The following is a 16,379-nucleotide window of genomic DNA, read 5'->3' as shown; positions in this document are numbered from 1 at the left end:
AGCTTATTTCCGGCAGAGTCATGCCTCACACGCTACATGGATAGAGGTGGCCTCCTGTACCCCTCTGAGTCCCTAGCAGACCTGGAGAAAGCTATATGGAGGATGCTTTTACCTATTGCTTCAGTTTCAACAAGTTGAAAACTGATAGCATCATGGACCTCATCTCTTGCCTGTCTGTGAAGAGGTTGAATATGGTCGGTTGTGAGCAGCACAAATTGGATGTTACGAACCAAATCATTCGCTTCTTCACACTGACAAGGTTGCATTTTCTTGTAGCTGGAGAAAATGCGTCCAACCAAAAAAAGAGAGAAAAGATGAAGTTCTTGAAGTTAAGACGCACTACATAACTTTCACAACATGAACACAACCAACAAGGTTTTCTTTTTTTATGTTATTGTACATTACGCAAATTATGTCGTCTGTTGTGACTCTTCAAAAAAAATTATTGGGTTTTACGTGCCAAAACCACTTTCTGATGATTAGGCACGCCGTAGTGGAGGACTCCGGAAATTTCGACCACCTGGGGTTCTTTAACGTACACTTAAATCTAAGTACACGGGTGTTTTCGCATTTCGCCCCCATCGACATGCGGCCGCCGTGGCCGGGACTCGATCCCGCGACCTCGTGCTCAGCAGGTTGTGACTCTTTAGTAATGTCTTATTCACATTGTTACAAAGGTCCCCTTAGCAAATTTGATGTCACAATCTGGCCGTGTTTGACATAGGTAGAAATCAGTTTTCGTAAACTGGTTTATGACTGCATCTGTGTTTGTCAATAAAATCTCAATGCCATGTGTGTATGCCCATTTTGGCATTGCATATTGACTGTTCTTTTTACTTCCTTTAGCTGAGTTTTGTATAACTTGCAGTTCTCCCCAACATTTATGCATATTTTCTGTTTATTTTCTTTTGATGGTGCTTTGATGTTCAGTTGTAAGAGTGTCAAAATAAATGTCTTGCTTATTAAAGCTTGTACGAAATAGACCTTGCTTTTCGATGTGCCAGGCATCAAAATAAAGCATTGAAGAATGGCTGCTGATGCTTCTACCTGAATTGAGGCGTCATGGAGAACACTGCAGCATCAAAGCGAAAACTGCACTGACGTTGTTTCGGTGACAAGCTCACGGCAAGTTATTTCATTCACTATCTTCCAGCGCTTCGAGGTGCCAGCGGCGCACGCAGGTACTACATATGGAAGCAAGTTCAAACATCTGTATCAGTCCCAACACACGCTTTGCAGCGAGCCGTCAGAAAAGTATGCCAACCAGCCGTTGTTGTGATCCGCACGGTATCGTGAAATAGCTGCAACGAAAAGCGGCTGCTACGCGCGCGCGCGCGCGCGCGGGGTGCATCTCGGAGCCGACAGCAGCGCCGCCGCATCTGGATGAATTCTCGCTCCCTCTCCGGCGCACCGATGCTGACACCTCTCCTTCTAGCCACCATAATCACACCTCCCCTATCTAGACACCCTAATATGGGTAGGGGCGGCTTAAAATTCCGCCGAGCAGTGCGCTGCGATCGGCAGCGATGTGTATTTTTAAAACCTTATAATAAATTACACGCTTTACGCAGAGCACTTAGATGCATCAATTAATGATCAGAAGAACCTACTCTAACGACTCAGTACGTTTGTAGAAAATCGCCAAAATCGTTTCAGGGTCCCTTTAACAACTGTGCCTCGCGTTATCGTTGTGCTTCGAACATCACTTGGGCGTCCAGGCACAAGTTTGCCCAATAAAGCGGTCTGGCAGCCTTGTCAGTCGCTGTCACCACTATGTGACAATACAATCTAATGTGTCCGAAAGACTAGTCAGATTACATAAATGACGTGATTACTACACCTATTCCATTGCATCGATGCACGGCAATGCCGACTCTACTTGTTCGCAAGCTTTTGTGCCCATGTTGCCGTATTTATTCGAATGTAAAGCGAGCTTTTTTCCCCCATGATCCTTAAACTGATCCTAAGTCGCCCCCTGCCATATATCCGGGGCTGATAGCTTCAGTTACTGTTTCAATATGGAAACAGCAGTGCCACATTTCTGGCGATCTGTAATTCACACGGCAGTGCAAATTGTGCCAACCAGTAAACCTTGGCAGGCGAGGCAGTACCATATTTTTGCACGTATAACCTGCACTGGAAGAGGTGCGAATAATACCCCTGCAAAGCAGGCTAGGTAAGTGCACTTACGGGGAGTGCACTTCAGGGCCTTGAGTGACACTTTACGCCACGCGGTGCTAAATGGGAAAACAAAGCGCCCTCGCAGTAAAAAAAAAAAAAAAGAATAGTGACACACTAAAATCGCTTTTTTTAATATGTAGATTAAAATAAAAAACTTAAAAGTGATTGCTTTACTTGTATTATAAATACAAAACAATCTTAATCTATATTTACTCAACAAAAAATTAAGATATTTTTATTATAAGAGTGTTGCAGGTCACTGCCAGCCAAGACGAATGCCTAGCCAATCCAGACCAAGATGGTGCTGTGCGATGAGGCTGTATTTGATCCTGCCAGAATAGAATATCGGAGAGTTCTGCTCCGATTATTTTATCAAAAGCTGCTCAACAACGAAAATGAACTGTGTCCTTTTTCTATGCATTACATTTTGTACCGTTGAAACCGCTGGTGGCGAGGCTACGCACTCGACCAGCAAAGTGCGTTCTGTGAACGCACTCCGACCGGAGTGCACTCTTCTGCGAGTACACTCCGCTTGCGCATTTATATTTAGGAGTGTGCACTTAAAACGGAAGTGACACTGAACTTGCCCGCTTGACAGGGGTATTATACGCGAATTTCACCTTGAGGTGCGACTTCACGGCAGCACAAGTTTTGCCTCATAGTGTGGCTTCACTGCAGTGTGGCGAGTGGTGCCGTAAAGGTACTCCCTAAGGCCAAATTCACATATAACCCACGCCCATTATGAGGGTTTCTGATTATTCAGTATTTCAAGCAATCCTTGCAGAGTCTGAATAGTTAGTCGGCTGCTCTGTATCACCTTTTATTTGTGTGTACACTTAAGTTCTTTTTCTCAGGTCTCCCAATTGGAAAGTCGTATTATAACTGTGACTGCCTTATAATTACATAAGTACAGTAATTATGTGTCAGTTACAGATAGTGACAGCATTTATTTACAAAGAAACACAAGGTAAGCATGTGACAATCATTTCCACAGTACCAGCGGACTTTCGCGCCACTTTACAACAAACTGTACAGGTCTTCCAGTGCAACTTCTTTCCCTCAATGAACAAACGAAGCAAACAAACAAAAGATTTATTCTGTCTTAAAAAAGTGAGTGTTCAGGACAGCGTAATGGTAAATGCTTCAGGCACAGCAGTACTACTGCCTCAACAACAAATAAATAAACAACAGAAATAATCATGCCTTCAATATTTGCTTGTTCTTTGCATGATCTCCAAGCAAGATTACAACAAACAAGTTGCGACACACTCATTCCACCGCAAACTCGCTGCACTTGGTGAGCTGACATGAGGGAGGAACAAACACACGCAGAGCCTACACAGGATGCCTAGCCCTATACATAGCCTCTGTATTCGGTGGCAAAAAGAAAAGGTCAAAAAACGAATGGGTGGGGACAATGATGTTTCAGCATAGCACGGTATGTTATTGCCACGTGTAATCACCAGACATCACGTCAGTCAAGTGGTGCCTTGCTACTATAGTATGCCTCGGTGAGACACTACCCTTTGCGTCCAAAATACTAGTATATAGCAAAACCACAACACAATGCATGTCGACAACAGGCCACCTATGCATTCACAAGCTGCAAATGACATTTGGTGTCTGCCGAGAGCATTGCAAGCTTTGGTAAACAAGTTCAACTTTAGTGCTGCTGTCCTACTCAGCCTTCACATGTGCTATCTTCACATATAATAAGGAGCCAGAGGATTGCTTTGCACGGGATGACACATTTAGTATTTCATGCTTCTGCAGGTTCATTGCATGATGTCTGCAGCTATGGTGACAATGATGTGTGCCTTATAGCAGTGCCGTGGCCACCCACTTCTTTAAAACATTTTTGTGTGTCTGTTATGCACCTGTGGTGTTTTTTACTCCTTTGGGGTGACATCGAGCTAAGCCCTGGGCCAGTGACAGAGCCTCAAAGATAACATTCTTAACTTGCACATAATGCCATTCAAATGCTTGAGGCCAACAGCACAAGCATTCTTGAAACTGTCAGTAAGACATTACACCTTCATTTCACCTTGAAGAACAAACTAGAAGAAGTTACAGTGCACTAGAATCCAAAGTGGACACCACTGCTTGTCATTCTCCTTCACCTAACTACAATGAAACAGTTAACTCCATTAAGACAACACTGTTCCAAGTGGTAACAAAGGTGTCAAGGGGAGGGGGAGGGAGCGGGTCATGCGTTGCCACAAACCGCATCGAAATCTCTACGGAATTCAAGGTACAATCGACAGTTTAGAAAACCGCTCAATGTAGGGTGCAACTTGTCGTTTTACAGTATTACCAATGTTGATAAAATGACACATGGGAGGCACGCAAGCAACTTGTACTGGATTTCTGCAAATGTAAATTTGGCTAAAAAGCTTCTTCCATTGCCAGGGCATACTGCTTGGGTCGGTTTTTTCTTTCTCAACCAGGATGATGCCAAAATACTTAGATCACAGACGAGTTGGTGCTAAGCCACTGCTACAAGCTCAACAACGCTTTGTTCAGCATTGCTTGTGGTACCAACGAAGTTTGAGATAAAGGATGCAAGCTTCCACAGTTCTCTAGAACTACATGAAAATAAAGTGATAAAGTAGAGCCGGTCTTAACAAGCTGTGTATCAATAGTGACATCTACATGAGCACACTGGAGGAAATTGCACAACACAAGTTCTCTAGAGCACTGCAGACTGATGCGCACGCAATACGAAGCCATCTTCCCATTGTGCTCCTACTGCGTTAACTCAACATGTTTACTGATGTGATGGCAGCATCGCTTTCCTCTTCACGAATATTACAAGTATGCTCTATAAATCTCTGGATTTATCATCCACCATCAATTCGTGCTTAGCATCGCCACTTGCGCTCAGTGAAACCTGGATTGATGACTCAGTGTCCGATCTGCTGATTTTGAGTACCTGGTCTGCGTTCAAAAACTCTCTCAATGTGACTCAAAGCAAATAAAAATGTGGCGGTGTTTTGCGGACTGTTAAAGAGCAGTTTAGGGCCACGTATGTTCCAGCTGATACATCTTTAGAATCCTTATGGGTCACGACTAAACATAATTTCAGGTTCTTACTTATAGGTGCGTTTTATGAACCCTCTAAAATGAGCGGGACAATTTCAGACGAATTTCAAAGGATTCTCAATATAGTAACCAGTCACTTTTCTAACTGTGCTTACTTTCAGGGACTTCAACTTTCCAGGTATTAATTGGTCAATGTTGTCTGTTGTACCAACCCTACCACAGGAGCAATGTTTTCTTCGAACTTGTCTTAACTTTTCCTTAAGCCAGCTAATCACTTGTCCTACACAAATGACAGCTTCATCTGCAAACATTCTCAGCCTAATACTAACAGATGACCCTGAGTTTTGCTTTAACTTTGCCACCTGCTGATAGTTTGTCTCATGACGACATTACTAACGGTGGTTCTGCTGTTTTATCTAATAGACACCGATATTACCAACAAGTACATAAGATGTTACAAGGAAGCTAACTTTACTAGAATGAGCTCAAAATGCAATCTGCATTTTCTAACCAATTCCTTGGCATCTATTCAGAGAGGACTGTTGAAGGTAACTGGATGTGGCTCAAGAATATGCTTATTAGCTTGATAGAATCAACATACATTCCTCTCAGCAAAATAAAATGTTCCAATTCCACGCCCTGGTTCAGCAAGCAGCTTTGAAGCCTATTCAGTAAGAAAAAAAAAGTCTGTAGGAACACCTAGAAAAACCATGAGAACACCTTCTTTGCTAAACACGAGACATAACTTTTGTTTTACAAATGACTTTTCTTCCATTATCTCAACAAACCCATGACGTTTTTGGCAAAAGCTAAAACCAAGCACCCATCCTCTAACAGCCATCCAGCTATCCGCTCGTTCCGCCTTGTCAAACATGCATTGAATCATGCGCCTCCCTAAATACATGACCACTCGTACCTTACACTTGTTCGTCCAAAAATAGAACAAGCTTCCGTCAGTCGGGATCCTAGATGAAATGAAGCCTACCCAACTTATAACATTGAATTTGTGCAAAAACGTGCCATGAACATTATTTTTCCAATTACTTGCATCATTCAAGCATCATGACACTAAGAAGTCACTTATGAAGCTTATTCTCACTTATGAAGCGACGCAAAGTTTCACGTCTTTCATAAACTTTACAATCACTGCTTTTTCTGATTGCTTCTTTGATTTCCCCGTGGCCATCTTCCTTCGTCGCAATCACTTGTGTGTAGTTAATTCATATTATGCACTAAAGCGGATTCGAATAATCTGCCATCACACATCTTTCCAAAAGGTACCAGGACCTCCTGCATGCTGAGCACAGAAGCTGGTTGTCATCTTTAACTTTTTTTCCATGTTCTTTCCTACAACGATTTATATTCATCTACATTCTTGATGAGCCACATTTCTGCAATTTGTTATGCTTAAATACAGTGATACCGACAACATGCATTTTCTCACAAATGCCTTTTTGTGATCAATGACATTCTACATGCGTTGTATTAACTACCAAACTTTCTCCTTTCTGTCAGTTGAGTTTTGCATTTCAGTTGAACATGTGCTGTTTGCATCATTTTGTCTTATAGAATTATGCAAAGGAAGTCCCCTTTCAGCCATGTGCTGTATATAACTGTGCAACCGTAGATAAAGTGTAACTTCTTCTACACTTTATATTTTGATGATCTGCACGCTTCCTTACTTGACTTATGATTTAACTATAACACGCTTGCTACTTCTTTACTATACTGTTTATCACACCATGCGAAGGTAAGTCTCCCCCTCCTGGAAGTAACACCCTCTCCGAGGGCATTTATGGGTATCTTTAAATAAAAGCGCAAGGCTGCATGCAAACACACCAAGGAACATGCAAACTGGATTTGCTCACATTCACAAAGGCTGGCCAGGACAGTTAATCGCACAAGGACGGACCATCACAAAGCTCTCATAATATTTGTTCTCTGCACTTGTTAGCACTTCTCGTGATAATCATGTCTGGGAGCACAGCACATGCTGCAACGGCCACATGTCATGCTGAAACGCATGCCTCGAAGACAGCTAGGTCACTTGCAAGATCAGTTCTTCCAGGGACGAAATGCTTCCAAAGGTCGGGGCTCCCCCTTTCTACGACCCGAGGAGGCTGTGGAAGTGGATGGAGGCGCTCCCAAGTCGTCAGTCTCGGTGCCCCTGCGCCGGAAGGCGTTCCTGGCCAGGTACTCCTGGATCATGGGCCATGGGCCCTGGATTACAGCCGGGGACATCTGGAGCGGGTTCCACGAGGAGCGCAGGCCGTCCTTACGCTCCTTCATGCTGGGGAAGTTGAGATGGGTCCGGGCACTTTCCTCAGACAGCGCTGACTCGGCCTGCGCTGAATTCTGGCCAGTGGACTTTGAGTAGCCATCGGCGGGCTGCGCCTGTAATGTATACGCGCATTTCCAGCCTTTGATGACGGGTATTAATTTGATGCAGTGTGCAGCATTGGATTTGGCAGGCCCACACTGTGAAGTGAGTTGCATGACAATAAAATTTCATTATTATGTCCAAAAATTTCCTCTTAAGGTACGAATATGTCACATTATAGTGGTTATGTAACTGCACTCTCCAGAACAAAGGGAATGGGCAACCAGCAAACCCAACCCGCATGCGTTCAGGGGTGATTTAACTGCTAACTGCTGAGAGGTTACCGATGATCACTCACCAGTGATGAGCCTGAACAACTGGGCACCTCAGACATGAGACGGGAGGCAACGTAAAACACTCACGAGTTTAATTACTAGACAATTATGCGAGGGACACGAAAAGGAGAATAAACAAATTACACGCAAATGTGCAAAGCTTGGCCGAAGCTGAGATTGACAACAACCCAAAAATCTCATACGAAGCGAACAACAAAGCTCCGAGTTTCCACGTAACAGAAATATGTTTTTTCGTACATTCAAATTGCAATCCGACGCTATCATGTCTGTAGGTTGTGTGTAAGTCGTATTTTACAATTTTCAGTGGCTAGCCACTGCTACAAAGACATGCCTTCTTGCATCAAAAGATTCTGGAAAGTTGAGTTGATTCTACAGCGACAGAATGTTGCCTGTAATCGGATCGCATGCACGATGTAAACAGCGTTGCACATTCTAGAATGTACGTGAGCACCAGCAATTATGCTAGAATGTGGGATAAGTCGTCCTATACCTTATTCACTCACATAATGATCACACTTTCTGTTCTATAAAAAACTGATGCTAACTTTGGGGTGCAATTATTATGCAATTATTAGTATGGCTAATTAAAAAAATAGGAGGTTCTAGTTCTTATGATGGCTACCGTGAGCAAACTAAAAAATCAAGTTGAACAAGGCTTACCTTTGTAACAAATGCAAGCATTCCGTATGCACTACATGAATTGTACCTCGCCCTTTTATTTCTCTCATTCAATCCCTTTGAGTTGGCTCACTCTTATTCTAAGTCGGGGTCTGCACTATCGTCGCTGCAGGCTTCCCCTTCAGAGGGTGCACTGTTATCATTGAAGGCAGCGTCACAGTCCCGTAGAAAGTCATCTTCAGTCCCATCCAGTGAGTTCGATAGCACGGTCTTCTCGTAACTCTTAAACCTCGTCCAAGAGTCGGCTCCATGCTTTCAAGATCCAGATGCAAAGTAACACTACAGACGGCCTTTTGATTTTGCTGATTGGCGTCAGATCATGCTGGCCCGTGGCCATTCACTCTGCATACAGCCTTCAAACGTTCAAGGACACGTCAAGAGGCTGTAGCAGTGTCGTGAGGCCACCTGGGATGACTGCGATGTCGGGGCATGATTCCTTCAGCTTTGCCCGACCGCTATCCGCAAGGTGACCCCGAAAGCAGTCCACCAAGAGGAGCAAGGGAAACAGAAGTCCTTGACTTCTTCCAATAAACTCCCAGTCTCTGTCCCCAAATGGTCTTTATTCAATCGACCATAAGATCTGCCATCATTCAAACCGTTTCCTGAACTCGGATGTAGATACCACAGGGAAAGTATCCCTTCAGAAGTTTCTTACATCTTAGTGTCACATAAGGAGGCAACTTTCACCCGTCTGCCATCACTGCCAGCATCACTGTGCATCATTTCCTACAGCCGACATCTTGTGTAGGACACTTCGGAAACCTCTCTCAATAGTCGTGCTTCGAGACACGTCAAAGTTCAGCTGAGTCTGGTCAGCATCCCCTAGTTGGGACAAGAGGAAGCCTTTACCTTCGCGGATCCTCGTGACAAAGCGGTCTTCATGGGAAGACGAGAGCCGCTGGCATGATGACGTACGCCATCTCAATGACAACCCATTCTATTGCGTCAAGCGCATTGTCCATTCAGAGCTTGCACGGAAGTCTTTTGTCACGATCCCCTGCTTACTCGGGATTGCACGCACCTGATTCTGTATCATTTCCAGTGATACAGCATGTCCTTCTTTGCAGAGGTACCCTTACATCTTCAAAGGCCGCCATCTCAACTTGCGGAAACTTGCTGGTCTTCGGAACACAGAAAGCCGAGCGCGTCTTGTTTGTTACCGTAAGCTTGTTGTACTGACTTCTCCAGGACCAAACACAGATCTCGTCGACACTGGAGTGCCTGCTGGCAGCACGGTTGCCATGCTTGAGCGCGAACTCAATAACCTTTAAGTTGTAGGCAGCCATGTAACTTGCATATTGCCCCGTGGCAAAATGGCACCAAGATAGACCTAGCACAAGCAAACAAAGACAAAGGACCATGCTCGGGGAGCACAGTCAATGCAGTGGCCACCTTGCAAGATGGCGAATATACGGCATTATCAGGAATTATGGAAACACATTTGCTGCGGGATGACAACCAGCCAACCAACCGGAGGCTACTGCTGTAGAAGTGCGGGACATCAAAACAAAAATGGCGACAGACGGAGCAAGGTGCACGTACGATAGCTACTGCACCAATTTCTTTTCGCTCGTGAGTACATTACATGTGTCAAAATGGTATTAACATTGGCAAGTTACTCAATTCGTGGCGGTAATGTTGTGAGGCCCACATTGAGGAGATAGAAATCGATACTGCCACGCTCAGCTATCATTGGACATGGAAACACTTGTAGACATGCTGGGGATTTTTATACCCTAATACACTATGTTTCCACTAAGGGTGGGCAAATATTCCATTTGTAATGTAAACGGCGCCATAAAGGTATACACAATACGGTAACTTAATACGATACACTTCTCCCATGTCTATTTAAATGTGGCTACTGCTGTCGTAGCTCGCAATTTGTTACCTGCCCAGAGTACCATGCACAGCATAGCTGGCAAAGTAAATGTCCCTCATCCCTTTCGATACAGGACAGGCTCTGTAAGTGCCACAGAAGAAGTAGCAATCTTGTTCAGTTTTAAAGTTTATTTATGAACACTATGCATTTGTGCTCAGTTCATGTTGTTCAGCGTTGTCCTCTTGCGGTGGCCTGTGAGATGTCGAAGTCAGTCCAATACAAGCTCATGTTCATTTTCAAGTGGCCCACCAGCTGTTTGCCAGTTCATCTGCTTCAGGGCTGCTCATGTTGGTTTGGTGCATGCAGTCGGTTCGGCGAGTCCTGACAAGTGGTTTACGTAGCGTTCGATAGATGGCACTTGGCCTTCAGGCACAATCACTCTCAGCGGGAACAGCAGACGACTCTTGCAGCAGCAAGTTTGGGGCGAGATCATTAGGTGAGGAAAAAATATACAACTTTGATAAAAGAATTCAGAGGTACGATCATTATGTGACTGCGAACATCATGCAACGAATACAGTAAACTGCCGACGTGTTTGACTCGCAGATCAGATTTGACCGACTGACGATGGTGCTCACCACTATTGCTGTGCTTTCGGTGTTACTTGTTTTTTCTGGCCGCAAGCTCACCCAATAATGAGATAGTTTTGTGACTTGCAGTTGTGTCACTACCGTTCCTCACCATCACTGCAGCGCGGCAATGGTAACAGCGATCGTTTCTCACTCAACAAGCAGAGGTAAAAAACTGCAGTCACATCTACAGTAAAACCTCGTTACTACGAACACCACATTAACGAACTTTTCAGAAATCCCCTGCAGACTTCTTATAGTTTCAATGTAAAAATATTTCATTACTACCAACTTTGGAATACTGAACTTTTCAGAGTAACACTCATTATTCAGTTTCCCTGTAATGTTAGCAATGCCCCAGTACTACGAACTGATATTCCAAAATCTGGGTATTCATACATTTCCGTGTATCCTTCATGGCAGACAACAGGGCGGAGAGAGCAGATGTCGTGGTGCTTGGCTTCAGAAAACCTGAGACGGCGCCCGAGAAAAAAAGAATGCGGGCAAGCGGAGGCGACGACACACCAGGTTGTGCGAGCATGTACTCTGCCCAGAGAAGTGTCACCCAGCAAAGGAATGAATGAATGAATGTTTGGTGTTTTATGGCGCAAGGGCCAAGTATGGCCAAAGAGCACCATGTCCGTGTTAATGAGTTTGCAGTGAAATCATGAGTTCTATGAAGTTGGTGTGACATGGCTGTAGAAGGGCCTTAAATATGGTCGCGCTAAAGTGCGTAAAATCTGTATAATAAGGTTATGGCGATGACTTATGACGTGTACTATGAACATTAAAATGCATTTAAAAAGAATGATACGAGCTGTAAAATATTTCAGGTTAATAAGATATGCTAGAGCACTACTGCCTCCTCAGAGCCCTTGAAACACAAGGGCCTGGAGGCGTGTGCTATTCAAAACAATTATCGCAGCGGCATCCTCTGGAGCGAGGATGCTCTACCAATTTATTGGGCTTATAACGTGTGGAACTACATCCTTTAAGAAGTCGAGGACTGCCTTGGTGTTAAAAAGCGGTTCCTTACCAAGAAACATAGCCGGGTGTAGAGGGATGTAATAACGGTATGCAAGCGGAAAATGTTTCTTTCTTTCAGGTTCAGCTTTCCGACACTCCAAGAGGACATGGAGGACGATCAGCCTCTCACCGCATCTACCACAGGTTGGAGGTTCCTTTCCAGTAAGTAGAAAATGATGGGTCCCAAATGTGTGTCCTATTCTGAGGCGACAGAATAGGACATCTGTACGCCGAGATTTTGTTGGGGAGGGCCAGAAACCTAACTGTGGCTTTATAACGTGCAGTTTATTATTTATTTCTGCATCCCACTTGCGTTGCCAGTGGTTTCGCAGTTTTTTTCGCAAGTAAGGTTTCAGATCTGTGAGAGGCACCAAAGCAGTCTTATTAACAGCAGGGGGTGCAATTGACGCAGCCATCTGGTCTGCCAGAACTTTACCTTCGATTCCCCTGTGGCCAGGTACCCAGCATATGATGATATGCTGGCTAGACAGATAAGCTTTGAACAGGTCGGAATAGACCTCAGTAAGTACAGGATTTTTCTTTTTGTAGGGTGACATTAAGGCCTTCACTACACTTATAGAGTCCGTATATATTACGGCTTTTTGGAGTTTTGATTTCCGTATATGCTTTGCAGCCGACCATAATGCGTAGGCCTCTGCCGTAAAGATACTTGTTTCTGTATGTAGTACATCAGATTCCTTGAAGGATGGACCGACGGCTGCATAAGACACTCCGGCATGTGACTTAGAAGCGTCTGTGTAGAACTCTGTGCACGAGTGCTTGTACTGAAATTGTAGGAAATGCATTCTTATTTCGACCTCTGGAGCATGTTTTGTGACTTTTAAAAACGATACGTCACATTCTACCCCCTGCCACTCCCAAGAGGGTAAGAGCTTGGTTAGGTGCATTAAGGGAAGCTCGAGGAGTGGGACATGCATTTCATCGCTAAGCTCCTTGACACGCAGCGAGAACGGCTGTCTTATAGACGGACGATTGCAGAAAAGTGTAGCACACGTCATATCGGTATTGGCATTAAAACATGGGTGTTCAGGATTGGAGTGCACTTTAAGGAAATATGTAAAGCTGACGTATGATCTCTGTAAGTGGAGCGGCCACTCATTAGATTCAGCATATAAGCTTTCGATCGGGCTTGTTCTGAAAGCGCCAGTGGCTAGCCGGATACCTAGATGATGGACAGGATCCAGCATCCTTAGCGCGCTCGGGGTGGCAGAATGATAGATCACGGCACCATAATCTAATCGTGAACGAATCAGGCTCTTATAAAGATTCATTAGGCACTTCCTGTCACTACCCCACGTAGTCTGGGATAGAAGTTTCATTAGGCTCATTGTTTTCAGACATTTTTCTTTAAGATGTTTAATGTGGGGGATGAAAGTGAGTCTACAGTCAAGTATAACACCTAGAAATTTGTGTTCTTTGTTTACAGGTATCTGTTGTCCACATAGTTCTAAGCAAGGGTCTTGGATCAGGCCTCTCTTTCTTGTAAAAAGAACACAAGAACATTTGTTAGGATTGATCTTAAATCCATTTTTGTCTGCCCACATCGACACTTTGTTCAGGCCATGCTGTACCTGTCTCTCGCAGACTGCGAGGTTACAAGATTTGAAAGCTATTTGAATGTCGTCCACGTAGACAGAGTAAAAGAGGGCCGGTGGTAATGAAGCACGAAGCGTGTTCATCTTCACGATAGAGTGTGCAGCTGAGCAAGCCTCCTTGGGGTACACCCATTTCTTGCGTAAAAGGACGTGAAAGTACATTTCTGACTTTTGCCCAGAAGGTACGATTGGACAGATAGCTTTCTATTAGGTTAAGCATATTACCAAGGATGCCCATTTCTAACAAGTCTCTTAAGATTCCATAACGCCACGTTGTATCATACGCCTTTTCCATATCGAGAAATATCGATAGAAAGAACTGTTTATGTATAAATGCGTCCCGGATATTTGCTTCAACACGTATGAGATGATCAGTTGTGGAGCACCCTTCTCGGAAGCCGCACTGATAAGGATCAAGCATTTTGTTCTGTTCAAGGAAATGAATGAATCGCCGATTTATCATTTTTTCAAACATCTTACAAATGCAACTTGTGAGGGCTATCGGGCGGTAACTTGCCACTGAGGAAGGGTCTTTGCCTTGTTTCAAAACAGGGACCACAATGGCTTCCTTCCATGCGGTTGGAAGGTACCCTGCATCCCAGATGGTGTTGAAAAGTGTGAGTAGTGTAACTTGCGTATCATTGTGTAAGTTTTTGAGCATTTCATACATGATTCTATCAGATCCTGGTGCGGAGCTCTTGCATGCGCTCAAGGCAGCTCTCAATTCGGCAGTACTAAAAGGACGGTTGTAAGGCTCATTCTGTCGACGTTTTCTTGTTAATGGCTTACATTCTTCTATATGTTTGTATTTGAGAAAAGATTGTGAATAATTTGTTGGACTTGACACACTCTCAAAATACTCCCCAAGTGAGTCTGCCTGGTCTTGCGGTGTATCGCCCTGTGTATTTACCAGAGGGAGTGAGTGTGTTTGCCGCCCTCTAATCCTATTGACCCTGTTCCAGGCTTTGGCCTCGTCTCTAAACGATTTTAATACTTGATAAAAACTTGTGCCAACTTTCTCTTTTGGCCTGTCGGCGGGTTCGCCTGCCTTGGGACTTTATTTCTTTAAAGTTGACAAGATTCTCAGCAGTGGGAGAAGTGCGTAGCAACCCCCACGCCTTGTTCTGATTCTTACGGGCGATCCTACATTCGCTGTTCCACCACGGTACACGTCGTTTGCATGCCAAACCACTCACTTTGGATATGCATTTTGATGTGGCATCTATTATGAATGCTGTAAGATACTCGACAGCAGCATTAATTTCTAAAGAAGACATGTCAGCCCATGAGATGGTAGTGAGAGTTCGAAATTTCTCCCAGTCGGCTGTGTCTATCTTCCACCTAGGAGTTTGTGGAGGATATTCGTTTTCTTTGGATGTTCTTATCAGTATGGGGAAGTGGTCGCTCCCGTAAGGATTGTTCGTAACTTCCCATTCAAGTTCGAGCAGTATAGACGGGAAAACTATACTAAGATCTATTGAAGAAAAGGTTCTGTTTGCTAGAGAGTAACATGTGGATTCCTTCTTATTCAGCAAGCACGCACCAGAAGAAAAAAGGAACTGTTCAACAAGACGACCTCACGCGTCTATACAAGAGTCGCCCCACAGGCAGCTGTGTGCATTGAAATCGCCAAGAACAACATCAGGTTCTGGCAATTCGTCTATAAATGACTGAAATTCATGTTTGTTTAATTTGTAGTGTGGGGGTACGTAAAGCGAGCAAATGGTGACAAGTTTATTTCGAACAACAGCTCGAACCGCCACTGCTTCAAGGGGCGTTTGTAGCTGTAAACGCTGACAGGAAATACGTTTATGAATAAAAATGGCAACACCGCCTGATGATACGACAGCATCATTGCGATCTTTGCGAAACATGACATACGGTCGGAGAAAGTTGTGGTTGTTGTGGTTGTTGTGGTTGAGAAAGTTGTGAGAATGTTGTGGTTTTAGGTGTGTTTCCTGTAGACACAGCACTTTTGGATTGTGTTTTTGGATAAGCTCTTGCACATCATCAAGGTTCCTAAGAAGACCTCTGACGTTCCATTGAATTATTTGTGTATCCATACTGGAATTGAATAGGTGCTGTGTGTACAGAAACAGAAGTAGTGGTTATGTAAATTACAGAGATTAAATCACAGAGCACTTTCGAGGCCCTGTAACGGGAGTTTTGCCCTTTCTGGAGCGTTCGAGGGAGCCTCGCCGCTCCTTAGGCACTTGGTGCACCTTGATGATAGGTGTTGTGTCCATTGCCTCTTGTGAGGTGCCGGACACGTGCTCTTGCAAGGGAGAAGTTACCCGAGAAAGTCCCTCCAAGGGGCTCTCTGAGGGATTTGGCTGCACCGGCTGTTGCCAGCGCAGGAAGGGGCCGGGGAGGCCGTGGAGGCCGGGGCAGCCTCGGCTGCGCCAACCTTCGGGGTCGATGATCCCTCATTCTGGGTTGACGGAGCAGCGCTAGCTGCAACCGCCGCGGGGGCAGATGGCGTAGCTGCCGACTCACTGCTTGTGGGTCGGACAGCCGCCGGAGGCCGTTGTGACGTTGCCCCCTGACGTGCCACTTCGGCAGAGCTTTTCTTTGGCAGGTACGCTACTCGCCTGCGTGCCTCCTTGAATGAGATATTTTCTTTCACTTTGATCGTTACGATTTCTTTTTCTTTCTTCCAGGATGGGCACGACCGTGAGTACACGGCGTGCTCCCCATCACAGTTTACAC

At 44.7% G+C, this 16,379-nt stretch overlaps 1 protein-coding gene across 1 annotated transcript in view; it reads right to left on the bottom strand.

Moving 5' to 3' along the window:
- Window positions 1-3,108: 3,108 nt before the first annotated feature.
- LOC135911193 (uncharacterized) overlaps window positions 3,109-16,379 on the bottom strand; it is a 39,539-nt gene continuing 26,268 nt past the window's right edge. Inside the window, exon 6 of the mRNA XM_065443383.2 lies at window positions 3,109-7,617. Within this exon, the coding sequence (XP_065299455.2) occupies window positions 7,279-7,617 (339 nt within the window). The 3' untranslated portion in view covers window positions 3,109-7,278. The remainder of the gene's footprint in view (window positions 7,618-16,379) is intronic.

Source organism: Dermacentor albipictus, chromosome 5 (genome assembly GCF_038994185.2).
Source record: "Dermacentor albipictus isolate Rhodes 1998 colony chromosome 5, USDA_Dalb.pri_finalv2, whole genome shotgun sequence".
Classification (NCBI taxonomy): Eukaryota; Metazoa; Arthropoda; class Arachnida; order Ixodida; family Ixodidae; genus Dermacentor; species Dermacentor albipictus.
The sequence above is the reverse complement of the archived record's forward strand: the minus strand, read 5'-3'. Positions and strand labels throughout refer to the sequence as shown.